We start from the raw sequence: 27509 nt of genomic DNA on the forward strand, positions 1-27509 counted from the left end.
TGGAGATTTTTTATTTCTCCAGATAGTGAGGGCTATTTCCCCATTTCTGTGATGGATTATCCAGATCGTATCCTGCTCTAAAATTTCTGCCCTTCTGACCGTGAACATCAAAGACACCTAACTCTGTAACTCGAGGACAGGACTGGCAAACGTTTTCTGTAAAGGGCCACATAGTAAACATTTTAGGCTTTGCACGTCTTACTGTCATGACTGTTCAACTCTGTCCTGTAGCATGAAAGGGGTCATAGATAATATACCTGTGACTGCAGCTGGCATGGCTGCGCTCCAGTAAAATTGATTTACCAAAACAGGAGGTGGAACATATGTGCCCTGAGAGCGGCAGTTTGCTGATCCCTGCACTGAGATTCCAGACCAAAAGCTTCCTAAGAGCAACAGCAACGCCGCGTTAAAGGGGAAGGCAAGTGAGGATCCTACCGGTTAGCGGGTTCACGAGCCTGACCCTGAGACTCCACTTCTTACAGAATCTGTCACTCCCTGCTGCAGCCGGGGACCATGCGCACCCCTCGGCAAAACCGTCCCATTGCCATGACCCACCCTGGGGGTCACTGTGCTGTTCAGGGATAGAATGTCTCCAAGTCACTTGAACCATATTCCCGCCTCATGTCTATGCAGTTGTTGTAATGTCAGCCAGAAGGTTCCAGGAGATCCAGAGTCCAGTTCTGGCGTTGGCACTGAGTCCTGGCGCTGGTTACTTCCCTCTCTGCCTCCCTTTCCTCCTCTGTGAAACGAGGGAGGGGGATTCAGCAACCTCAGTCTCTTCCAGCTCCAGTATCCTAACATCCTACAAGCTACACAGCTGTGGTTTCTGGGCAGGAGCCGCCGCCAAAGCCATGAAACCATCCACAGTTGGCTCCAAAGTTTCTCGTGTGAAGAGCACGGACGGGAGCCAGAGAACTGGGTTCTCATCTGATTTCGTCATGTCAGTTCTCTATGCTTCTGTCCACTGCAGAGGTCGGTCCAGGCCACCTCCAGGGTGCCCTTGGGCTCTGAGATTCCATTACCTTAGGAGCACTCAGCGCCCGAAGAACGCTGTCACCTAGGTGGAGAGGAGACATCCCTGAAGCAGGGCCTATCCTTTCCTTCTAAGAGCAGCTTTTAACTTTTTCTCCGTGCTGTGAGATTCACAGATTTCCTTCACAGGCGCCTTCTCCTTGATCACCTACTAGCTCTGTCTCTGTCCCCTTCCAGGCATCCATGACAACACTGTTACAACTAGCTCGTCAAGTGCAGTGACATCTGCATTCTTGACATTGCAATCTGGAGATGGTCTTTTTATAGTCAGTGCAGTGGGAGGGTGCGCCAATGGATGCAACTCAGACGGGACGAATTTAGAACTGCAAACGGGGAGGGCTCTGTTGTCCTTCATTTGAATACAGCTCCTCTGGTCTGGGACAGTCTCCCCACCAATTCCATCACGTCTCTTGTTGGTTCCAGGGTGAGGAGTGTTTAAAGAGAAAAGTGAGGTGGCCTTCCTCTTACACCGCGCCTGCCAGCTCCCTCTGCTAACGAGCCGCCCGTGTCAGCCTGGCCCTGTGCTACCTCTCCACATGGATGGCCGTTGGGAATCCACTCCCAAAGAATGGGCTGTGTCAGCCCCACAGTCTCCAAGGGCTGTGGATGGGTGAAGGGTTGGGGCCCTGCCACCTGCAGACTCCGTAATTAAAACGTTCTTTTGATGAGCGGGGCAGCCTCTGTGCGCGGCCCTCAGTCTCTCCCGCTGGGCTTCTCAGAGGACTGAAGGTCTCTTTCCCATGAGACTCATTTGGCAGATCTGTTCTTTCACGTTCGTGGAAGCTTCCACGCAGCAAGTCCCCAGCTGTTGGACTGTTGGGCAATGCTAGGGCCTCCATGTTGGAAAAAGCTGGTACCTAAACTTCTACCTGTGAAGGTGTTGTTTTGAATGTATCTTAAAAGGGGTGGTGGGGAAAGCTTGTTTTAGGAAAATGTTTCCAACCCCAGGATTGCGCGGTGCCAGAAATACCGACCACCCGGTGGAAAGACCCAGCATAAACGAGGGTGGGACATGGCTGTTCGCCCTTCACACCAGAAGCCCGTTGTTTTCTCCATTCTGCATACATGAAATGACTTCCTTCAGGACGGTGTCACCAGCACCCCTGCCAGTTCTGACCCTGAACGTCAAGGGCTGCCCACGTTTGGCGGACCACCCCCCAAGCCTCCCCTTAGCTATGACCTCCTGCACGCTGCACAGAGCCCAGAAAACTAACAGATGCTCACATCTGCCTCTCATCCTTCTGGCTGGGTCAAACTGAGCCAGCTCCTTCTCCACGTAGTATAGGACCTTCATGGAGTCTCTCTCTTTGTCCGCTTGGATCCGGTAACCTTTGCGAACTGTTGAGAGAAGGACAGGAAGGTGAGTTGGAAACGTCAGCAGGACGAGGCCTCCGTTTATTTCACCCACCAGAAAGCATGGTTCCCACGTATAACAGCTCCCTTGGAAGTCACCCAGACAGAGGAATCTATATTTATACACGTGGAACCAACCTCCGGTCCCCTTTATAAGGTTGGCCATTAGAAGGAGGACCAGCAGGTGGACAATGGAATTCTCTGCCAGTCTATTTTCAGTCATTTGTTAATCTCTGCTACTCATCTCTCCACCTCCTACGGCTCCACTTCTCAAAGCTCAGTGGAGTAGACTCACTAAAGAAAGACCAGTTTCTAGACCGAGGGCACAGATCATTCTATAGTCAGGATCACACCTTTACGTGGTAGGAGCACAGGTAACTCTGAAACAGACACCTGAACGTCAGGGAGCTTGACAAAGGTGGCCTGAGAGGCTCTGGTTGCCTGGGAGATAGATGGTGCAGATCCCATCGCGGGGTGGGCCGTCTGAGCTAATATTAGAGAGGCTATGTGTGCATTAGTACAAACTAAGGTGCCAAATACGTGGATGACTCAGTACGGTTTCATTTTATTTCCTTAGCATTTTCCTTTTAGGAAAGGGAATACCGAATTTCAGTCACGAGTAATTCAACCTGCTGCTATATGGATACAAGCAGGTGTTCTTTTCAGGGTTTAATAAAAACCAAAATCCAAGCAGGGGCGATAATACCACCGCCTACATTCCCGTCACTCATATTGTCAGAGACAAAAGCTGCCGACGCCCCATGTGACCTAAGTATCCGTCTAGTCCAACGCCAGCCCCAAGGGCAGGTCTAGTCGCCATAGATAACAGAAAGAGGGAAAAAGAGAGAAGGGAATGGATGGGTGGGGAATGACAATGGTGACAGACCACATGTATCAGGCACTGCAGACGTGCTAGGTCCTGTGCTAAGGGCTTCATGTGGCCGTTGGTCCTTGCAGCCACCCCCGGAAGGGACTCTTATTAGCCCCGTTTTGTGGATGAGAACACTTGGGCGCAGAGGGGTTTCATAACTTGCGCAGGGATCGCTGGCAGGTGCAGGGCTGGGGGCACGCCGTCTCATCGAAGCCCACCCACACGGGGCACGTGCCTCTCTTGGAGTCTGGGAGCACAGGCAGGACGCAGAGGTAGACGAGAAAGATAAACAGAAAGAGCACAGAGTAGGAAGTGCCCTTAGGCTGCCATGGCTCTGTGGCCCGAGGCATAGTCCTACCTTCCAGTCCATCAGGCCTGTACACCAGGATGGAAGCATGCGACCCAGCTCCAACTTTCCCTTCCCACAGTGAGGCAGATGCCGTAAGGAAACCACATGACCGCACCTTGTGACTGCACGCGCCTCCAAAGGAGACCCTGCTTTCTGCTCTCTGGTCATGTTACCCTGGCTGTGGCCAAAGCACCCACCCCCCCACCACACACACACACACACACACACACACAGCTATGTACATGGGAGATTGAAATAGAATATTCTGCAGCTCCTTAATCACAGCCCTGGCACTGAAGACTGAGGAGACGCCCACACACCCATTTGCAGGTGCTCTGGTTTTCTATCTGAGAGCCTGTGGGGCAGGCCACATTCATCTCAAATTGTGGAGTTACTGAAACAAAAAAAAAATTAAGGAATCTCAGTACATGTCTTTTAGTGACACTTTCTCCTAAAGGTTAGAGCCATAATCCTTCTGCAGAAGCAATTATTAGCAGAAATTATTTTCTTTATCAAGCTACACACCCTTCCATCTCTGCAGAGGCGTTTACAGAGTAGTACAGACAGTTCAATTAAAAATGCAGTTATCCTATGAAGCCTCTATGTCTGTTCTGAGGCAGTTACGTCTGATGGGTGAAATACAGGGTTGGGAAGTGGGGACCTGGGCGTCCTGTAGACATGCCAGTGGTTTATCGAGGGCCCCCAAATAAATGGTGACTTCTCTAGGACTCAGTTTTCATGTCTATAAAATGCACCTAATACTTCCCACCTTTTAGATAATTTCTTAAAGAAGACAGCAGAGCCCAAATCAGTGGAGCCTTTTGAGTTCTTTGTAATTACTAGGGGGCAGCTCAAACGTCACCTCATCTCAAAGGCTTTCCTTGATTCTCGTAGCTACAGGACTTCTGTATCTTCTCTCTCTCTGTCTCGCTCCCAACTGACAAATCATTTAGTTTGAACTTATATTACGGCCCTCAATATGTTCTAATTTGTTTCAAGTTATTTGTAGAAATGTGTAGTCTTCCCAAAGATTTTTGAGGGGTAGGACTTTTCATCACTCCAAGGGGGTGTAAAACCCGAGGCCATGCCATGCACATAGTAGGAACTTCCTAAGTGTTGAGCTGAATTGCTGGCAGCCTGGGGGTGGAGGTGGGTTTAATGATTTGTTCCAAGAGTATTTTCGGGAGAGTTTCCCTCTGGACTAAACTTCCCGAAGACAAGGACCAGTTCTCTCTGTTTAGCTCTGCATCCTCAGCACCTAGCATAGAGCCTAGCACATTGCAGGTGCTCAAAACATGTGTTTGTATGAGTGAGTGAATGAGTGAGTGAATGAATGAATGAATGAGAAGGCAGGAGTAGAAATTACATTACAAGGGATTACGAAGTAAGGCAGAAAGGCCATGTGGGTTGTTTGTTGGAGAATTTTGACCAGGAAGGAGAAGGCTTAAATGGTAGCTTGAGGGGGCATCAAAGTTTATGGAAGTTTTGTTGTTTTTATTGATGATTATTTTCTAAGGAACGAAAACTCGCATGTTTTTAGGCACTTGGGAAGGGGTCTGCTCCACCCGCAGCTGTGACTTTATCTAGGTATTCTTCATACATGCAGCACTGGTATGGTAAACATTCAGTAACAAACAAGAGATGGCTGCCACCCAGCGACAGCTGGGCCCCTCTTGGTGAGCTGGAGCTTACATTGTTTTCTGTGTCATCATCACAGATGACACACCTTGTTATGAGACAGGTTTGGTTATGTATGCGTGAGTTATCACATCCCTGAAAAGTTACAGTAACTATGTACAGCCTCAAATGAAGGTGGTGGTTTTGCCTTTCGTTATAAAGAGACTCCACTATACTGACACCTTCAGCTGGGACTTGTTGGTCCCAACAGCCCACGACTTCAGAAATCTCAATCCCTCCCATTTGTCAAAAAGAACAGAGGCCAAGTATTGATCTTTAGGCTTTAGAGGTATCGTCTGTTTGGTTCCAGCAGCTGGAAAGCTAGGCAATTCTCCCTTTGAAAGGAATTGGTTGTTTATTATTATTATTATTTTATTTTTTATGATAAGCTCTAAGTTCGCTTGTGGCGTGCGATAGCTCTTTCTCTCATCCTGGTGGGATCTGGCCATGTCCCACATGTTCTCAGGAGCATAGAAAACCTCTCCTAATCCCTCCAAGCAGAGATTCTCTGAGCCTGCACCAGAGAACAGTATCAAATACTGCAGTGCAGTTTTTTACTCATTTTATTTCCATTCACTAACCCCCAGCAATCGCTCTGCTAGACCATAAATTCCTTGAGGGAAAACTTATAGGCATTCATTACATTTTTCTTGATTCAAAAATAAATAGAATGGTGTCTGGTTGATTTTGATCTGTAATTTGAAGATCAGGGTACTCTCTGATGTGTGGTGATATTTTAACACGTTGCGTACGGATCACGAGAATCTTCACGAGGGATTTAAACCCCGCCGTACGCAACGTGTTAATAAGAGATGTCCTAGACCGTTGGCCAAAATGCAGCAATTTTTTGGAAAATGACTCCCCACTGACCCCGTGATGTTTCAGTTTAGGGTAGATGGTGACTTATTTCTCTTTTCAAGTTCAGTCTGGTCCCGGTTCTTTGCTTGGTGTGGCTCTTCATCCTCCCCAACTTTGGTTTTGCTGGAGAGGGGATATCGGGCTATTCATTTTAATGCCAAACTACCATTTAAAAATTTCTTATTGTTGAAGGGTTTGAGCTAATACTTTTGAACCCATTAAGGCTCAACTATTTTTTCAGTTAATGTCCCCTCTACCGCCAAAGGCAGCTTGTAAAACTTGCAAAAGATGTCTGTCAGGCAGATACCCATGAATATAGCCTTTTTCTTCATGTCCTAGCTTAATGAGCCAAGTAAGGCTGTTTATGGATGATGGGACAGCTGCCAGATTCCACCCCCACGGTGACAGCAGCTCAGCTGTGGGAGAAGTGACGCTTACAATTTGCATATTCTCTGTATGCATACAGTAGGCATATATATAGACACACATCCTTATTAGTTTTGAAAATGACATTTCAAAACCCTGTTTGCCGACTCAATTCCTTTGCGAGAAGGATGAGTAGAGGCCAGGTAGATGTGAAAATGAAACGGATTCAAGCGAAGCCAGAATAGGTACAGAAAGCTCAGGTAGGAGCCCATCCCCTTAACGCAGGGGGAAGATGACAGCAAGAACTCGGGTAATTGCCGTAGAACGGGAGGAACGGAAACCAACGGAAGCGCATTTTGAGATACAAGCTGAGGGGTGGGGTGACCAATCAGATGAGGGAAGTGAGGGCGAAGAAGAGAGGAGGGTGACGCCCAGCGTCCTGCTGTGGGCCAGCAGGTGGACAGCGTGCCTGCCACCGAAATAAGAAAGGTACATGTGGCTTTGAAGTCGACAAACTGCAGATTCATTCACTTTCCCAGAGGCTGCATTTGAAATGCTCGCAGGACATCCAGGTGGAGGTGTCCAGAAGGGACGCCTGGGACTGAGGAGCAGAGGGCAGGTCAGGGTCATCGGCGTATCGCTGATGGTGCAGGCGGGAGTAGAGAAGGTTTCCCAGGGAGAGGACCTCGGACAGGACAGGGACCCTGACGTCTGGGCCACGTGCAGAGGGAGAACAGCCAGCACGGAGCGAAAGAGGTAGGAGAATGTCTTACAAAGCACAGTGTGGAGGAAGGTGAAGCCAGATGAGTGGGTCAGGGTGGCAAGTGCTGGAGAGACGTGAAGGGAGGCAAAGACTGACGGGAGAGAGCGCGTTGGAGTCGGCCGGAAGGCGACCTTGCCAGGAGCTGGTTTCTGGAGCGGTGAAAGCGACAGCTAGCTAGATGGAAGTCAGTGGGGATTCGGTGAGAGCAGAGCCAATGGAGATATGAGACAGTCACAACTCCAGGAGTTGGGCTGTGCAGAGGCGAAGGGGAGAGAGGAGGGGCTCGGAGGACTCCAGGGGTTTTGCAAATGGTTGTTGCATTTGAACGGGAGAGGGCTGAGCATGTTTTGTACGCTGACAGGAAGGAATCACTCAAGAAGGGAGGCTGCAGATGGGAGGTGGGAATGGGGTACAGTGGGGAGAGTCCACAAAGAGAGAATGTGACCACGCTGAGAGGGATGGAGCCAGAGCCCCCGAGGAAGAGGAGACAGCCGTCTCTTATTGTGACAGGTCTCAACAAGCTGCGGGAAGAAGGGGAGAAGGAATCGGCGAGCCTCTTCTCTCTCCCCCATGCGGTAACCAAATGGCTGTACTATACATAGCTCATCAAAGATGCCTTTCCAACGACACAGAGTGTTCAAGAGTATTGTGTACAAACGTGATCTGAAAAATCACTGTTGCTGGATGATTTTCCCCCAAATTGAAGTAGCATGTAAATCTAAAATAGCCTAAATTTGCATCTTTACTAATCAGCATTTCTTAACGTTTCTGACATGCTTTAAAGAAGAATCGGCAGGGAACGGTGGCTGAAACCACCTTCCTTCCAGGAGAACTGGCCAAATGTCACCCATAATCCTGGCCGTGAGACCGTCAGTACAGAAACGGGCCCAGTAGAAAACACAAACTCTGTCCTGACCCACGAGCCACATAATGACAACACGGCCAGACAAGCTGAGGCTGCCATTGGCTTTGCATCATACCCTGTCCCTCGTGAAGAACCCTGCCTTTGCTCATTTCCAAGGTGAATGGGTGTCTTGGCCTAAGAGATGAATCTTGCTTAGTCCCAGCCCATGTGGTTTAGGAATGGGCCTGGGACACAATTCTCGCCCACGAAACTACCAGGAGAAGTCTGCCGGATGGAGGAGGGGCTTCTGGAAAAGTGTCCTCACTCCTGAGAAAAGCTGCACAAGGAACATGCGCCTCTTTTGCGATCTCTGAAGCCGTTCACGCCTGGGAGGATGGCAGTTATGATGGGAACATGAGGAAAGCCAGCCCAGGAGGACAGAACAAGATGGAAAGAACGAGGTCCTTCACTGATGCCACTTGAACTGTCCAGTTAGCCAACCCCAGAGCCACCTTACCTTGACATGTCTTGCTATGGGAAATCATAAGTTTTCCTATTTTCCAAGTCACTTCTCATTGCAGTCGGTTAGTGTGGCAGGATGGGGCCAAAACAACTGGACTGCAGCCAGCAGGGACTGGGAAAAGGTGGAAAACAGGAGAGAGGAAGTATTTGCCATTCTATGAATGTGACTCATTTTATTAGGAGAATCATTAAATAAAAAGTACGGGGAAAGGGTTCCGGTGGGAAGGAGGGACAAAGAAGAGTGGGAAAAGGGGGAAGCTGCACCGAGAGGACGAGCCAAGTTCCACAAATGTCTCCTCTGCCCACCCCACGCTTTGGGGACGTGGACGGTCTTTTCTTGATCTAATTCCCTGGGTGTCGTGATCATTAACTTTTACTTCTCAGTCTGTGACTCATTCCTGGTCTCAGACGTCAGAATGCTAGTAATAGTTCCGGGGAGAGAAAACACACACATACCAGTTCCTCACTGAGGAGATCCACTCTTTCCACAGTGGGGCAGGGACAGTTGCTGAGTGGGCTGGGTCCTCGTCCCCACAGCCTCCCCCCACCCCCCTGAAGGCCGTCCAGGTGCCTCCAGGGGAGACATGTCTGTTTTACCAACCCTAGTGACTCACCCATCTAGGGATTTAAAAATCGCCTCCTACATCGACCGCACACACGCTCCTAGCCTTACTACTCTGCCACGCTGTTCAAATGCCTCCAGAAAAGTGACAGTGTAACGCCCCAGTGCCCCCCATCCTGGCCAGTCATGTTAGGCACTAGTTCACCATGCTAAACGGGGCCAATCTCCTCATCCAAACAAGCTCTCCTCACAGGGGCTTCACTCCTGTCTCCGATACACACCACTGGGCAGCTTGCCACATCCTGAGGCCTCCGTTCCCCCACCCCCATTCCCCAGTCTGTTGCTTCCTCTTTCAAAGTAGCTCTCAGATCCCCACTCGTTGCAGCTCCTTTGCCTCTATCCAGATGCTCAGACGTCCCACAGGACAGCTTCAGTCACAGCTCAGGGGTCTGAGTCCACTCTCTCCCACGTCCCACTGCCCTTGTCAGCATGTCACCTCTCCACGCAGGGCTCTGCCTGGTGGCTTTCACTGGCTATGGCACCAAGCCCACGTCTTCTGGGGGGTGTTTCAGGGCTCTACCATATTAGGGGGTCAGACAAGCTGGACAGTCAAACACACACGTGTCCTCCCAGCTCTGGCTCCCACCAGGCTGCCTTCCTGGGGGTGCTCAGCGTCCCCCACTCTTCTTTCCCAATCCTCTCATTCCTCAAGGCCCAGCTCAAGCCTCACCTCTTCCCTGAAGACTTGGTAACCACTCCAGGGCTTTCTCCTTTGAATTCCTGGTACCTCACGGTCTTGATAAAGGCCCACGCTCTCTCCCCGGCTGGACCACACTGCCTGCCAGACAAACCACGGCCTGCACTGCCTGCTGCTCCCCACAGGGCTACGTCGGTCCTCCCAGAGCACTAGGTAGGGATGGCAAACTATTCATTCCCTGGATGATCAACAGACAGTTCCTGGTACCCTGCCTCTTTGCCGTATCATTTGCATTACTGAGGAGCCTGGGAAGAAAGCAGGGGCAGCTGTGTCCTGCAGCCCTTGGAAAGCCTGTCACACACTCCTGAAGGCATCTGATACAACAGGAAGGATCCCATTTCTGGAGTGGAGAGAACCGTTTCCCAACGACGTATCCCTGAGCTGATGGTTCTCATGAGCAAGGAACCAGAGTGGAAGCCGGGACCACATTTACCACTGTGGCTTCCTCCAGTGGAGTCACTTGGTGCCAGGGGAGGTGGATGCGGCTTGTCCGTCAGCATGCCAGATGAGGGGGTTCCTCCCAAGGGGACAGAGGGGATGGAGTAGGGGCCGGGGACACCGGAGGCAGAGGGAGGGTACCCGGCCTTGGCTGCTTTCCCTGCTTCATACACTGTGGAGGGAGACGAAGAGCAAGAGAGATTATATCATCCCACCCTCCACGACCCTCACACCAGACACCCCTACGGATGTGCTTCAGGGAGCTCCCAATGGTGCCCGTGTGCGTGTGCCCGTGTGCTTGTGTGTGCATGAGTGTCCATGTGTACGTGTGTGTTCTCCTAGGCCTGAATTGCTTCATCAGAACCCTCTCCCCCACTCCCTGGACTCCCTCAGCTCCACCAGAAGGTGACGCCATCAGGAATTACAGTGCGTAGTGCCGTAACGGAGTAAGTCAGCGGTACTGGGGGCTGTCACTGCAGCCTCTCCAGGGACAGCAGGGGCCCACTCTGAACCACACTGTTGGTAGGTGGCCGCAGCGCCAGGGCTGCCCAGGGCTGCTTCCAGGGGGACCCTGAGCCTCTTCTAGGGGGGCGAAGCCACAACGGGCTCACACAAGGCCCTGATCCATGAGCTCAGACGCGGAGCAGACACCCTGACTCCTCCTGGAAACTGCTTCATTCCTAAGGAGACTAAACATCCACGTGTCTCTCTCCTGCCAGATGTGTTTGGTTTCTGGCAGGACTGCCAGACTTCATGCCTACACGGGCCTGGCCAGTGACATGAGACTGCACGTCGCCAAACGAGGACCGTTTTGTCTTGGGTGTAAATGGAACGCAGCTGTGGCCGGAGGGTGCCTACAGGCTGCGGTTGGCACGCTGCTTGTAAAAAGAGTTCTGTGCCTGTGAGCGGCATGAGCAGAGGGGTTTCCTCTGGTTTGAATGCCCGAGCAGTGGGCAAAAGCCTCAGCCCACAACCTCACCACCCTGATCCTGCCCTTCCTTTCATCCATGGAGTTGAATGCCAGGGAGATGGGTGTGGACGGACGCATGCAGAGGGGCATGGAGGGGAGAAGGCACACAGGGAGGCTCAGCTCTGGGGTCCTAATGGCCAACACCTCGGGGGGAAGGGAAGGAGGTGGAGAAAGAACTCAGGATACACAGCCGCCTGCCGGAGCGTGACGTTCCTCGGTGGCTGCACGTCCCCACTGGGCATTTTACTCACAGGCCTGAGGGCAGCAGCAGGAGTCCGGGCAGCACGGGCAGCGGACGTAGCAGCAGCAGCTATGCGGGCAGCACTGACACCAGCAGATCCCCACCAGGACGAAGACGAGCAGGACCCCCAAGATCACCAGGCCGACAAACACCCACTCTGGAAGGACGCACAGAGAAACGCACGCTCGCGGCGGCCGCCGTCAGGACGGCCACCCTCATCAGTGTCTCCCTGGGAAGGGGCACGAGTGGGAAGGACCTGGGGAGGAAAGCGTCCTGTGATGGGGCACAGAGCCCCCACACTCAGGAGGAAGTCTGACCGTGAGCCATGCAGACCCCCCAGGGCTGGGGCGGGGGAAGAGGGACGAAGTTTACCTAGGTTGTATTGAGCATGCAGCATGACCAACACAAGGCCCTGGGGTGGGGTTTCGGGGCCCCCTCCTGGGGAAAGGGTTGACCGTGTCCATTGTAGCGTCAGAATGAGTATGGGACAAGAGCAGAAAGGCTTGTGGCTGCGGAGAGGGGGGACTTCGTTTGCTGAGCTATGAAGCGGTGGATTCTGGGAATACATATCTTTGGTAGTCAAGTTAATCTCATCACTAAAAGCGTAAGTCCTGAGAAGAGCTTCTCTGCGTCTATATGGTCTAATGCTGAACATATTGAGGGATCCGGGCCTTCTGTACCCATCTGCTTTTCTGCCGATCGGCCGCCCCGTAATACGTTTCCCGTAGTCAGCGTCAGGGCTGAGATCCAACAGGATTCCGATAGAGAAGACGCTGTCCCCACCCCCCAGGATGGCGTGGCTTGGTTTGGTCACACTCAGGCTGACCATGCCAGCATAGCCATGGGCTAACGTGGCTCAGCTCTGAAGACTGGTAAGGCTGGCATGTGTCTACGGCTGTCTGTTATCTTCTGTTCTAGTCACGGCTCTGCCAGAGCTGCAATTCTAGTTCACCTGCCCTTCTCAAAGGGGAAGAGAAAAGAAACAAATTCCATTTGCCTTAGATAAAAATGACCGTGGCCCTCGAATGACTTAGCTTTATGTCCTACTTTTGGGACTGGGCTCTGGGACCCAACTTCCCACTGAAGGCCTGGGACAGACCGGAGTGAGCTGTGATGTCCTTTAGAAGCCAGAAGATTCAAGCAGTTCATTTTGATTGAAAGCCATCTACCAAAAACCCCTTTATAATGAACGTCAAGAACACATTGTTTTTCCTAAATTTTGGTTATTAAATACTCCTTCCATTACATGGACATTCACTCAGAGCTCGAGAATAGGACATTTTTTGTTACATAGAGGGTTTTGTGATAATGGTGACATTATTTGACCTTTGTTTAGAAGATCGTTTCATCAGAAAACAAACAACAACTGTCACCTGAATGGCCCTCCTTGCTCATCCATCCGCCTGAAATACCTTCAGGTTAACCAGGCCGCCCTCTCTTCAGCGAGGAGATGAGGAGGCCTGGGCCTGGCTAGAGCGGCTCGGAGAGCGTTCTTGCTGAGGACAGCAGACAGCTGAGGGCTTTGGCCTGGGCCTTGGAAATAACATAACATAGTGCGGCCTGAGATTGACTGGAGGCGGGAGGATTCAATGAGCTGTGTGGCTACAGCTCATGTGGGTCAGGCAGTTCAGGCCAAAAAACCGCCCGGTTACCTTGCAGAAACTCAGAATGTTATCCATGAATGGATTCTTACAGTCAAAAGGGAGGGAAATTCGGGCCTCCAGGACCGGATATGAAAAACACAGTAACTCTTTCTTGGGACTGGGGGAATAACATCTAGTTTGAGGCCATGCAACGTTACATTGTTTCCTTCTGGTGGGGTGAGTAAATGTGTACAAATTGACGCAACTCTGGATAAGGGGGATCGCAAAGAGACACCTATTTGTGTCCTTGGGATCAACATGAGTAAGAACGTCTCCATTTGGGTTGGCCAGCTAACGGAAAAGGACCAGGAGGATTCCTGGAAGAAGAATGAGTGAAACTTTATGTGAAGGCTCTGGATGTTTCTCACAACTTGAATCAAGTCCAAAGCAGCAGCCAGGAATAGGTTGTATCTCTCTGTGGCTCTCAACTAGCTATCAGGCAGCTCTTAAACCTTTGGCTGAAACCCTCCAAACAGGACTGAAAAGCCTTGGTGCTCCCTGCGTTTGGATCTGTCCTCCCAGTGGGCCAAGCCTCCTCCTAGATGGGCTGTAGGGCTGTACCAGACTGACGTGGGCTTGGCTACTCCGTCCACCTGAAGCTACGTACAAAGACAGAGGCGTGCACTGGGGGCAGGTGTCCTTGACATATGGCCCAGGCCCCAGGGACGTAGGAGCCCCAGAAGCCCCTGAGATTGTGATCAAAGCAATGTAGGTCTGTAGATGTGCACTGTGCAAGGGAGGAGGAACGCATCCCTTCTGTTGAAAAAAATGTTGTAACAAAGTTACAAAAGGCAACGCAGAGTAACATGGTTGCACTCTAATCATGGAGGGGTAAACATGAACTTAGGGAATAAGGGATGCAGCTAGATAATAACTCTGTGAAGGATGCTTATAAGTCTCTGGGTGCGTCTGAGACACAGATAGGCATGGAGATGGCCGAAGAGCCCGTATGCCTGCCACGAAGGACGGGCCCCCATCTCCGCCTCGTTTTTAATTATCATTTTTCTTTCAAGGGCCTAATAACAGAAGAAATACAATTGAAAGGCTCTTCCAATGGGCTCAGTTCTTCCTGGAAAAGACCACAGACATACACAGACAAATGTGCAAATAAATGAAAGGAGCAGTGGGTGACTAATGCAGAAGCAAGGCAGATGACAGCAGAGTAAGCAAATAAAGAGTTAAATGACTGAATACCTGGCATAATCTCCACAGCAAAACTGGGCAAGAGATCAGCGAGCAGCCCTGTCCTGCCTGGAAGAGGTGGAGGGGAAAGAAGAGGGAAGAGGTTACTGAGAGGAAAACAGCCCGAAGCCTGGCTCCAGGGGGCGCCGTCCCCACGCGGGCCGTTGACCCCTGCTCTTCGCGGTGTGTGAGGCACATCACAGAGGCTGCACTCAGTCAGGACAGTGACCTTCCCCAGCCACCTGTGGCCTCCATCTCCAGGAACGCCGCACTTAAACCAGACAGAAGCAAAAACAGAACTTTCTCCCCAACTATTGCCAGGAGCAGGAAGTCTCTGCTTCACACAGGAAGCACCTCGCTAGAGCACCTTCATTCATCTGTACGTACCTCCCCACACACTGGATGGGAAAGTCAAACCCTTCTGTATCCAAACGTTCAACCAACATTTTCATACGCCCACACCCAGTCCTGTGTCCACATCCAAACAAAAAGACGCCGTCGGTTTCAACTCGGAATTATCTCACTACGTGAATCTATTTATAGGCTAGAGATATTTCAGTCATTAAAATTTTTCAAAGGCAAGGAAAAGCTAAAGCTCGATCAGTCCCATGCTCGTCTACACTCCTTCTGGCTTCAGAAATCCTCTGCACATATGTATGTGGTAAGGCTCTTCCATATGGCACCCACAGCTGGTGCTGTAGGGACCCAAGTGCCTTCTGCGTGACGTGGCGCAGGAGCTGAAGGGCTGGGGACAGAACAGGAGCCATTCAGGCTCTGGCTGGCAGAGGGCTGTTCAGGAAACAAGACCCTGGAAGATGGGGGGAAGGAGATTAGTTCTTTGCGAGCCAGAGTACCTTCTAAGAGAAAGGACGCTTGGAGTGGGGGCTCAGGCTAGCTCTGGTTTGGTTTTGGGAAGAAGAGCTTCCTCTGTCTGTCTTCCCTCGTCTGCAGCTGACATGCTGAGAAGGACCTGCGGCTTGGAAGGTCTCTTGGAAGGACGTGTGGGAGCCAAGGGGACATTGGGGATGGGCTTCCCGCAGGACACTTCTCAGGCCAGCCGTTGGCCTGAGCCTCCACAGGGGGCTGACAGGTGACTCTCAGGTGCGCGTGGGGGCTAGTCCAGTCCTCTAGGATGGGACACGAGACAGGGACTGGGGGCCAAAGTCTGAGCAAGTGATGAAGAGCATGCGTTGGTCTCACTGGGACTGTTCTCTGTACAAGTGTCTCCTGGAAACTCAACAAGGCAACTGACAGCTGACCAGTGGGGATTTGGGATTTTGGAAATCTCTTAAAGACATAATACTGTTAGTTACCAGCCAATAGCTGGTGACCAAGAAGTCAATCAACATACAGTGTTTTTAACAAGCCAGTTATGGACTTCATGGTGTTTTTAAAAATCTGGACAAGCAGCACTTCTAAGTATGTCTCTTATTGTATCCAGTAAAACGAGAACCTTTTCTTGCATTTCCTTTCTAGTTCTCAAGTCTACCCATGTTTTAAACATCTCTAGATGTGCTATAGCCTATCGTTAATTACATTCATACTAGAAATATTATTGATGAGGGAAGCTACCAATTTGTACGTTCTCACAAGAAATTAGCTACGTGTTGCTTATTAACTGGAAAAAATCCATGCGCTCAAGGAGCAGTGGTGCTCGTACGTATTGCACAGAGCACGTTGTTACCCAGGAGAAAGCAGTGGGCTGCGCGCCGGGTCCTTTGGGCAGCTTAGCCGTTCGTTTACTCGGTGATCACCCCAGCAAACCCCTTCCTCATCCTAGGTCTCGATTTTCTCATTAGTCAATGACGTGGTGTCTAAACAGAGAGACCGTACAGCTCGGTTGGGCTGGGACACTCCTGGTTTATGCCTGTTGTCCTCTTGTAATGATTCACAGCACCCCTTTTTACTCTCAGAGCGCCCTGGTTTGGCCAGTTCATGGTAGGTCACCCCAGCTATAAGATTTTTAGTTCCCGAAGCTGATGCTCAGTGATCAGAGCTGCACATGCAACTAGATGTCTGTAGGGCCAGCGGGTAATGCAAGTGTAAGCGCAGCTGGCCAGCTGCAGTTGGGGTGCGTCTGCTGCTCCTCACATCCAGCCAGTTGTTGCCCCACAAAGATTCTGCCTGCAGGGTCGCAGGTCTTCCTATTTTTCAAGATTAGCCAGACCCCAGATTTTTATATGAAATACCCTGAGTTTCAAATGTTGGCAGTTGATTCATAGATTTAAAAAACAAACAAACAAAAAAACAGGACAAGCCATACAAAATATGTTTTGGGGGTGTGTGGAGCCCAGAAATCACATGGTTGCAACCACTGACCCGCACAGATGAATTTATGGGCAGATGAAACACAAAAGCTGGATTTCTCCACAAGCTCTTTGGCGACCTTGATGGTGATCTGACCTTGTTCTACACCCAGCATGTTGGTGAATATAAGCTCCAGGATCCTAGGTTCAAATTCAAATCGGAAAGCAACAGTATCCACGCCAAATTGTTAGCTCTTCTCCCTTCTGTGGAAAGGCATCGCGGAAGAACACTGAAGGGGCTTTCACTTAAAAAAAATTTTTTTTACATTTGTAATTGAAAAAATTAAAATGAGGATAGGTAGTATCAGAAATATGGATCGGAGCTTCACAAAGCTTGTCACTCCTGCAGAAAGACATAAATCAACCTTCTCCTTCTCCCTGAAGCCACAGCCAATAGCTGATGCTTCAGAAGATGGTGACGGCTTCCCATAGTGCACCTGTGCAGTTAGCCCCAGGGTGGCATGGGTGACACACTCTTGCAGTCCAGTGGGTGAGATTAAGTGTCTTTTGAACTTTGAACATAGTAGGAGTTTGGGGACAGCAGACCATACCACTGTATCATGTCAACGTTAGAGAGAGTGCACAGTCTCTGGCTTTTACACCGTGACTTACATTTTTGGGGAGCTAAGGGCCGTTTGAAAAGTGGATTTGTGCTGGAATCCTATATTTCTGAAAATCCTTTTGCTTCCATCTCCTTGCTTAATGATTCCTGAAAAATGCCGTCGCCAGTTAGAAATGCTCTATCTTTTCTTCCTATTCTACTCCATCACACCCAGTAAAAGCCTGATCTTAGACAGTCTAAACAATTGCACTAAATACATTCCTGATTTCAACAGCACTTTCATCAGCACGCATGTGTCACTGTCATTCTCCCAGGATTCAGTTTAAGAGCGGCAATTACGAGTCCCTTTAATGTCTGAGAAAAGGATGGAAAACAGGTGCCGCACTTAGGAGGCCCCATTTTCTCTTTCCAAACCATAGTTCAACCTATTAGTAGGAAATGCAGTTTTCATGTAAGCACTCAAACAGGTTTCCCCAAACCTTGCAGAATCCATTACTTTTAAGAACGTTCCACACGCATCAGCCAAGCCAATCGGGCCTAGTAATTGCTTGTACTGCACACACACAAGTGCCAGTTTCACACCGTCACAAACTGCACAGGCAAAACCATTCACATGCTTTGGGGTTGACCGATCAGGGCAGAAACGTGCATTGAGGGTAAAGCAGCTTCCATGTCGTGCCTACAGAATTCCCTGCCCTTGCTGTTTTCTGCCACTGACACCTTGACGTTTTCCCCAACTGAACTCGGTGTGCGTATGTCTCAGAAGCAGCTCACTTCTGGAATGTCTCCAGTTCATTCATTCATTCATTCATTCATTCAATCAACAAAGAAACGTCTATTGTGCCAGGTGGAGGAGACACGGGAGCGAGACAAGATCCCTCCACTCGAGAGGCTCACGCAGCCTATCCAACAGTATGAGCATTGGAACTCAGTGTTAGTTACCTGCTTCTGTGTCACAGGACAGCTAAGGTCACTGCCTTTTGATTATCTGGTTCCCCCTTGTCCTGGGGCCTTGCCCCGGAGACACCGTCTGTGCCAGGTTCCCGCTGCTCTCCTATCTCTGCACATTTCACCACAAACACGTCCTGGGGAGGATTCCTTCACGTGTGCCTCCACCAGCAGGACAGAGCCCTCCAGGGCGGGGACTGTGGTCTCTGCCTGGGGTCCCCAGCAGGAGGTGGCAGCTCACCACCCGTCAGGACCCTATAGCATTTCCAGTGGCAAAGCCCCACAGTACAGTGTGCTGGGCTCCTGGCTGGGCTTCTGATTCGCTGCTCTTGACAGTGCTTTTGTCCATCCCAGGTGGAAACAGGCTCTTGATACGCAGAGGAAGGAACTGTTCATTCACTGAGCCCTGTTTTACGCACTGGAGGACGGTTAGCGCCCCTGGGCTCAGGGCTCAATGCCAGGAGCATCTTCCAGGCATTGGAACATCTCAGAATGTCATCTTGCCATCTAGGGGGACGGAAGTACCACCCCACCCACACCCTGTAAGTTGTAAACCCCCAGACTAGGGTGTTTTTAAGGCAGCCATTACAGAGATAAAACGTGCATACAACCTCTAGCCAGAAAGATTGTTCGTGTCTCTACTCTTAGAACTTAAGTCCAAGCCCTGATTGTTAGTCCAAGCCTTCAGAGTGCAAGGGACAAGGACATTTCTTTTATGCTTGTGATGCCACCACTGCTGACCTCTCTTTGCACTTACTAACTTGGCGTCCTCCTGGGGTTTGGTAACGCACTGTACACAGGAACGTGTGCATCAGGATAATCGCGGGTGCTGTGCTTCCCCAGCGCCTGGCGGTTCCCTTCTGCCTTCTCTTTAATACACACGCGGGGTTCGTCCTGCTGCCAAGTTTCCCTAAGATGCCCTGGATCCATTTTCAGGGATGTCCTGTACCTACTCCCTGTTCTCACAGCCTCTAACCCTCCAGAATGTTTCTCTTCTAAGTCTTTGAGGAGAGCAGGAGCCCTTTTCTGGCCCTTGAACGTGTAAGGTTGTTTCTATAGCTAGTATTTGGAATCCCAAATAGATTGGAAATTTCCCAGGGGCACACACATTCCTGTTTGTATTCTGTATTCCCATGGCAACCGTGCATTCAATAAATATAGTTTGTGATTATCCATCACAAATGTGGAGATGGCCTCCCTTTCTTTCACACACACACACACACACACACACACACACACTATGTATGGAACGCTTTCGTGTGTGCTTTTCCTTCTTGTCGTTTGCATTTTAGCTTTAAATTATAGTGAATAGTTCTGACATTGCATTCGCTCTATAAATGACTGGTATTGGACCATCTGCAATTAACGGTTAATAAATGCTTCCGGCTTTTCGGCAGTGATTATGAGCGTGGCACCAACTCACTGACCTCTTGTATTCACATAGAATTCTAGAAGCAGATTTTATAGCTAGAAAAGATCTCAGAGGTCATCTAATCTGTAACCCACCCCATATTTTCAGCAACCAGAGAGGTTAAGAATGGTTCCTCCGTCACACAGTATTTTTTGCCAATACCTCCCTGCCCATCAAGATTTGCTTATCCTTAACTTAGAAAAGTGCTGCAACTGCTTTCGAGTCTCCTGGTATCTGCCGAGAGCAACCCTGAAACCCGTGTGTGTTTGTGGCATCGTTGCTCTAGTTACGTAATTAAAGTATAATTTTCGGGTGTAGGAAAGGTTAGAGATGGTTGAAAATGTCAGCACCTTTTCAAGGTGCAAGCAGAAAACGGTTACGTCGTCCTAACACAGTGCCATCTCATTAAAAAGCATTGGCCATTTGCTGTTACAAACTCCTAAACTGACTTAAAGGATTGCAGAGTACTCCGCCTTTGCACAGCTATGGCGATGTAACCCCCTGCCCCCAGAGAGTGAACAGATGTAAACTATTATTAGTAATAGAACATGTTCGAATGGGCCTGCGATGAAATGCAGAAGACAGCAGATTGGACTCCAAAAGCGATGTGGAGGCGGGTGGGGTTTAATGGGAGGAGGAAACTTGAGTTTCTGGGTGTGATTCCAGCGCGATTTCCTGCGCTCACGATGCTCCACCTGTCAGCCTGTCCCAGGCACTGGAGATGTCTACACAGAGACCCAGGATGGCTCCTTTCCTGAACCCCGAAGCCCTGGCGGCCTGAGGCCGAGGCGGAGGGCACACAGCTGGGCAGGGCTGCATTGTCAGCGTTCCCGCCCTCCGCTCCGTGGGCAGCCCCCTCTCCGGGCGAGGGGCTCCGACCCTGAAACCGTTCCCAGACAGAGCACGGCCCGGTGTGAACACAAACCTCCACACTTGAATAGCGGCAGCTGGCTTTGGAGAAAAATGGAACGACTGTCTCCTGACCGCCTTCCAAGGGCTGAGCCATTCCCCGGTGACACCCCCTCTCCCGCGCCCAGGCCTCGCACGTCTGCCGCCGGGTCCACGAGGACAATGAGGCTGGCGGCTGACCCAGCTGCTCCCCGCCCGCCGGTAACCACGGCAACCGCGGCTGCAGGAATGCGCACTAATTGAAGACCAGTTTCCTCCCACAATGATGAGCAACAAGTGAAGCAAAAATAGTGAGCAGGGGAGGGAGGGGGCGTGGGGGCTGCGCGTCGGGGCGGGGGCGGGGGCGCCTCCAAGACCCCGTTTGTTCTCTGAACAGCCCAGGGCTGGAAGAGCCTACATGGACGTCCCTCACTGGCCCTGCACAAACCTTAGCGCCACTTTCTCAGAGATCAGATATTCGCAAGGCACCATCTTTGGGCCGGGCCCCTTGCTAGGTTAAGTAAATGAATGCAGAGGCCCACATCCGAAGCCCCATGAATAAAATGCCAGCTACAGCAAGGGCTCAGCGCTGGAGGGAGCTGACAGGAAGTTGCCCCCAGCTGCTCTGGGCCGTCAGTGCTTGTCAATCAAGGAGAACCTTCAAGGGAGCCATCTCCAAAGATGGGGTGACCATCATCCCGCTCTGCCCAGACATTTCCAGTTTACGCTGGTCATCTTGCCGTAAATTATTAAACGTCTTCCCCTTTCACTCTCAAGCGTCTCTTAGTTTGGACGATAAATTACAAAGTCCCCTCAGCTGGTCTTGCCAGGCCCACCCAGGTCCTCGTCCATGACTGAGGTGCTCCCCAAAGCTCTCCAGACGACATGCAATGGCCTGTGCGACCTAGCGACCCAATCCTTGTCTTTAGGTAGTAAACACCCTGTAATTGACTCAGAGCCTTCCACTGAGAACGGGAGGGCTTCCAACAGCAACCAAATGGAGCAGCCAGAAGGCAGCATGTGGGACAGAGTGTCCTAAAATCCACTAGCGGGAAGATTCCCACAGGGCTGATTAGGGTCACCACTGGCAAGGCACAACACAGATGTCATTGAGAAAACGTGACTCCAGTAGTAATAGGATTGCCGAGTCACAGATGGCTCGAAAGGCTCTGCCTATGGACCAGCTACAGGCAGATGGGTTCTAGCAGGAGTCCCGGAATGCAGAATTCCCGACCGAGCTTCCCTTAGATCAGGGATGACGCAGTGGCAATGAGGTGTGGGGGATGGGAAGGGTGAGCGAAGGGAAACCCCGCTTACTGAGTTCCTATCATGGGCCATTTGAGCCTCACAGTAGGTCTTCCGCTCACGTTTATTACTCCTTCCCCATCTCCACAGAAGGAAACCAGGCTCAGCAACACTGACATCTCTGAGGTTAAGCTGCTGCACAGGTGCCGGGATATCTGACCCCAGTGGATTTTATCCTGTATCCACATTGTCCTTTGGTCAAGCTCAGGCTTTTGTAACGTCGGCACTATGGACATTTGGGGCCACAGAATTCTTGGCGGGGTGTGGGAGGCTGCCCTGCGCATTGTAGGGTGTTTTCCCAGCGTCCTTGGCCTCTACCCACTAAATGCCATAGCACCCCACAAGTTGTGACAACGAAAAATGTTTCCAGACATTGCCAAATGTCTCCTGGGAGGAGAGGGGCTGGCAAAATAGCCCCCTCTCGAGAATCACTAGCCTAGATACTTCATATCAAATACAGTTTTAATCTTTTCTTGCACTGTTCTCTAATTGCTTCAAATGTACAATTTTTATCTTTACCAAAACAGTGACTTTTTGTTTTCTTTACAGAGACAAGACAGTGTCATGTATTTATTCTGAATCCTTACTGTGCTAGGGACTGAGTATACAAAAGTGCTGGTTAGATTTAGAGACTAAGTTAAATATAAAGCAGACTTGGAGCCACACGTGTGTGCGTATCCCAGCGAGGCAGCAGCCATGCTGTGGAGAGGCCGGCAGGCCCCAGGGCGCCGCCCGCCCACAGGAAGGGCCTGACCCCAGGCTTTGGAGGGACCAGCCCCCACTCCAGTCCATCTCCAGTAGATGCTCCTTCTGGACCCTCATCAGCCGTTGTCAGGTTCCAGTTGATGCCTGGCTGTCTTTTCTGCCCCTTCCTTCGCCTTCATCCCTTCAACACAGTTTTCTCTTCTTCTCAAAACCAAGACCAGTAGAGACATCGAGGGAAGCTCAGGGTGGAGAAGGCCAGGGTTAGGAGAGGGGGCTGGGAGACAAGGCCGTGGGGCTGAGGCCCCAAAAGCTCTCTCATTAGTCTGTCTCCCTGGAAAGACAGAAATGGGAGCCATGGCTCTTGTGGCAATCTGAAGGGACAGGTGCCTACTGAAGACAGAAAGGATGGTTCCGCCGTCCTCGAAGAATCAGCTCCTCTCTCAGCCTTTCCTGTGGGGCCAGGACATCTGACGCATAGGAGTCTACACGTGAAAATGTGGGCACAGCCCAAATCAGAAGGTGTTCCAGGGGAGTCACCCCCAACTGTATGGCTCGAATGTGGCTCCGTAATTAATTCCTTCTCTGCCTTCTGCCGGGAGTAAACTTTTCGTTTCTTCACCTCCAATTCTTTCTCCTCCTTCCTCTGTTTGTAAATCTTCCAGAGAAACAGCAGCAGTCACTCTCAGAGATCAAAGTTTTACCAGGCAACAAAGACCTCCAAGGAGGCTGTTGCCATGGGAACTCTGGGAGCTAAAGCCCTTTTAATCAGCAAATCTCCCTGGTTAGCAGCCGGGCTGGGCTGGCACAGAGGAAAGAAGGGGGAGGGGAGCCTCGGCAACAAGTAGCCTTTCTAAACAGCCGAAACTACTGTCCTGGAGTGGGGGTGCCATGGGGTTCCGATGGAGGTGGTACTGACATCGGGCTGAGTGCTGACGCACGTCTGCACAGCCTGAGACCCGTCCCCTCAAACATCCCCAAAGCCAGTTCGGAGATGACCCCTCCAAGACTGCCCTGAGTTCCTGTTACGTTTTAATGGCTGTTTCATACTGATGGGCCGAATGGTTTATTTTAGACCAGAATAACAATTCCAGGCACACTACTGTGAATAGCTTGACTTCAGAAAAAGTTAGGCACACCTGTTCCTGCACCCTTTGCCCAGGTAGAATATGCTGTACTCCTGGGTAAGTCCCAGGAGGAGATGGAAGAAAACAGAAGCGTGACAGGAAGACAATTCCATGCCATGACCTTCCCAAGGGAGAATCAACCCTGAGTTAGCGCCTACCTGGGAGCAGACCTCTTTCTGGTCCCCTGGAATAGCACCGCCTTTGGCCTATAAATAAGCAGAAATGTAGCCCGCGATTGTTAGTAGGGCTTGGTTTTGCCTGCCTGGCATGCTTTCCTTCTTCATTTGGAAACAATTGCCCCATTTCCCTTCAGGAAGCTACTCCTTTCCCCTTTCGCTTCAATTCAGATGGTCCAGCTGGGCTGGTGGTGTGCTGCTTCCGGTGCCAATGCACGGTGGCCCCCCAAAACTGGAGAATGACATTTTATCCTCCTGAGGGGAAGGTGTTAAAGCCCATGGACACCTGCCCCGTGGAGAGACCCTGTCCGACAATGCAGTCACACGGAGGGGACAAACGTTTTTTAAAACAATCTGAATCCTGGGACTTGGCCAGGCTTGAAGCTGGGAAGACACGGGGCTTAGCAGCTACCTGAGCCAGAAAGTTCCCCTGTGCCATGGTCAGTGTCTGTCCCTTGCAATCAAAAAGAGTTCTGAAGAACACAACACGTAGCTCTGGACGGTGCGATTTTAGGCAATATTTTCTTCTTTTGTACTTTTCTGTTTTGTTGGAAATTTTTACAATAAACGTGCATCACTTTTCTTTTTCTAAAACAGTACTTGAGGCATCACCCTATATGGAAAATTAATTTTGCAAACTGTAGACTTTTCAATAAAGTCAAAATCATCGAAAGGACTCTGAAAGCCATCTTGGTTATCCTAACATCCCGGCTATCTTTTCGACCATTCCATGTCGAAAGCTCGTCAGAGATGTAGCTTCTGTAATTTTCCTCAACCAACCACAATTTCCCCAAATTGTTATTTACCATCAGGAAAATCTTCTTAGCTTTAAACACGCCTTGGTTTATGGCCCCTCATTCTATTCTTGGGCCAGAGGCCGGAGTGTGCATCCAGCCGTACTTCCGCCAGGGCCCTTTCCCTCCTTTTTCTACTTGATGGCCCAAAACAAGCTACCACATGGGGGATCAGAAAGCAGAGGTCAGGCCCTCACGTTGTCCATAGAAAGAGGGAAGTTGCTTTTAGGTTTTAAAATAATAACTTCCCTGCTTGGGCCTTCCTGAGTGGGGAAGACCTTTTCCTGACAGCTGGAGCTGCCGAGGGAACTTTCCTGAGCAGACAGTGGCGTGGTTCCAGGTTATAAACAGCCCGTCCTTGCCAGTGATCCTAGACCCCGGCCTAATCTCAGGGCGCCGATTTCTGGACACTCCCATTTCTGCACCTGTGCCTGTTTGGCCCTGCGGTCCCAAACATCTGTCTAAATATTTCTAAGGTGCTTGTCACTGTCATCTCAAAGCACCCAACACACTGTGTGCATTTCCCACTTCATAATGACTTCACCTTCTGAACCATCAAAAAGATATTCAGGGGCGGCCGGTTAGCTCAGTTGGTTAGAGCGCGTTGCTCGAAACACCAGGGGCGCGGGTTCGATCCCCACATGGGCCACTGTGACCTGCGCCCTCCACAACTAGATAGAAACAACTACTTGACTTGGAGCTGATGGGTCCTGGAAAAACACACTTGAAATAAATAAAAGTTAAAAAAAAAATCAATTGTGAAAAGAGAGTATTCAAGAGTGCTCCGTAGAATTTCGCACTTAATGTTGAATCAGCGGTTATCTTTGCATTTCTCTGAGTCACTTGTCTTGGGGTATTTCTGAACCCTCTGAAAGAAGCTTCCAGAGCCATTGTAGGTGGTTCAGATGTTTGGGGGAAGGGGGGTCACGCTCAGTGGGGAGGTAGCAAGCTAGAAAAGAACGACTGTGCCTCTGAAATGAGGGCTCCGGCCAGTGGTTATAAACCACTTCATTAAGAAATCAGGTGAAATACTAAAGCTGATCTGGGACAAGTAAAAACTCGCTTTCCCTGACCTGAAGCTCTGACAACATTCTAAGAAGCATTCTATAGTTTCTTAATATAGACAGGCAGGTGGTCTTGTGGAAAGAGGTGAAGCTAGGCACCAAAACACTTGCGTTTGATCAGCGACCCTTTTTTCACAGGGTGTAGTAGTTAACAAAACCTGAACGTTAAAGTCTTCACTTGGAGAATGAGGAAAAGAATGCCTGCTCTCCTGCCTTACAAGATTTTTATAGAAAAAGTTTGTGAGCTACAAATTATTACCAGTGTCCATTAATATTAGTAGTCGACCTCATAATGGCATCACTTTGGTGGAAATGCATTGTTTTGGGGGCATCTCACATCTTTTCTTCCTTTTTTTGCAATGGTGCCCAGTTTGCTTTGGGGAATTACTTCATCTCCATACCTGGTAGACTAGCCACCAAGAGCCCCTGATCGCCTACGGCTAAGCAATGGTGGACACCTGTCCAAACTGGCCAACTGGACTCTCTCCTGAGACTGATTCTTTTTTGTCTTAATTTTTTTCAATTACAGTTGACATAGAATATTACATTAGTTTTTGGTGTACAATATAGTTATTAGACATTTACGTAACTTATGAAGTGATCACCCTGGTAAGTCTATTACCCGTCTGACACCATCCATAGTTATTACGATATTATTGACTGTATTCCCTATGCTGTACTTTATATCCCTGTTCATCTTATTCCCTTCCCCTTTTCACCCAGCCCCCCAACCCACCTCCCATCTGGCAACCATCAATTTGTTCTCTGTATCCATGAGTGAGACTGATTCTTGAATGGGAAAATGCAAGCTCAGAAAAACACAGTTGAGTCGATTTCTTTCTGGCTATGGAGTCTTAAAGACGTTGTTTTTTCATTCTGGCTGCACAGACGCTGGAGCGTCTCTGGCAGGGCAGGGAATGTGCTGTGTTCATCAAAACATTTTTACTTTCTTCCTGGGCGCATACAAAATACCAGCAGAAGTGACCCACGTCACTGTCAGACCTGGTGCTGAAAAAAGTCCCACATGACCTGTCTCATTCTCTCCTTCTGTGAAGCTGGGAGCAAAGGTCTCCAATACAGCGGGGCCAAACAACGGAGAAGCCTAGACCCCTGTCCCACCAGCTGGAACAGAGCGACCAGATAAGCCTGCTACTCACATCTGTGACAAGAGGAAGTACCCGAAGTCTGCTGTAGTAAGTCACTGAGCTTTGGGGGTAATCTTTACAGAAGCTAACAAGTGTGACCCTAATAGACCACTGTCCTTTTCAGAGTCCGATTTTCCAGCCTCCCTTGCAATTTTGATATCCTTCCAACATATTCCTTTCTGCTCAAGTCAGCCAGTGTCTACTTCTGTTCCTTTCCACCACAGTCCCTGATGGATCTATCACTCGTAGTAATTTCAATACCCAGATAAAGAATTCTAACCAATGAGACTGAACCACGTTATCTCACTTGAGACTGTAGATGTTTATTGTATTGACACTTTACAAGTCGGCAAATATATATACTCACCACTGACTAACACGTAAGAGGCACCGAGTAACAATTAGTTACAGGTTCTGCCCCTTCATCATTTTTACAAAGAAACATGCTCTCAGGCTCCTTTATTGTAGACGCTCCGCAAGGCACTGCAGATACAAAGAATAGTGAGAGTCGGTCCTTGTCTTGGAAGAGCACAGGGTCCCTTGCTACTGAGAAGCTTCTGACGTTGTGGGGAAATCACGACAAGCACGTGTGGTGCCAGTGTTACCACTCTCGTGACGTAAGACTAGATTATAAGACCGGAAGGTGCTGCCCT

General features: G+C 50.1%; 1 protein-coding gene across 7 annotated transcripts in view; it reads right to left on the reverse strand.

Moving 5' to 3' along the window:
• ILDR2 (immunoglobulin like domain containing receptor 2) overlaps positions 1 to 27509 on the reverse strand; it is a 54754-nt gene that overhangs the window by 10376 nt on the left and 16869 nt on the right. For 3 of the 7 annotated variants that reach the window (XM_074322453.1, XM_074322455.1, XM_019747329.2), the window contains exons 4-7: positions 14441 to 14497; positions 11614 to 11760; positions 10388 to 10564; positions 2257 to 2370 (exon numbers count right to left, since the gene is read on the reverse strand). In XM_074322453.1, the coding sequence (XP_074178554.1) occupies positions 2257 to 2370; positions 10388 to 10564; positions 11614 to 11760; positions 14441 to 14497 (495 nt within the window). The remainder of the gene's footprint in view (positions 1 to 2256; positions 2371 to 10387; positions 10565 to 11613; positions 11761 to 14440; positions 14498 to 27509) is intronic. The other 4 variants (XM_074322456.1, XM_074322454.1, XM_074322457.1 and 1 more) reach the window with 4 other exon arrangements.

This window comes from Rhinolophus sinicus, linkage group LG17 (assembly GCF_036562045.2).
Source record: "Rhinolophus sinicus isolate RSC01 linkage group LG17, ASM3656204v1, whole genome shotgun sequence".
NCBI classification, from domain to species: Eukaryota; Metazoa; Chordata; class Mammalia; order Chiroptera; family Rhinolophidae; genus Rhinolophus; species Rhinolophus sinicus.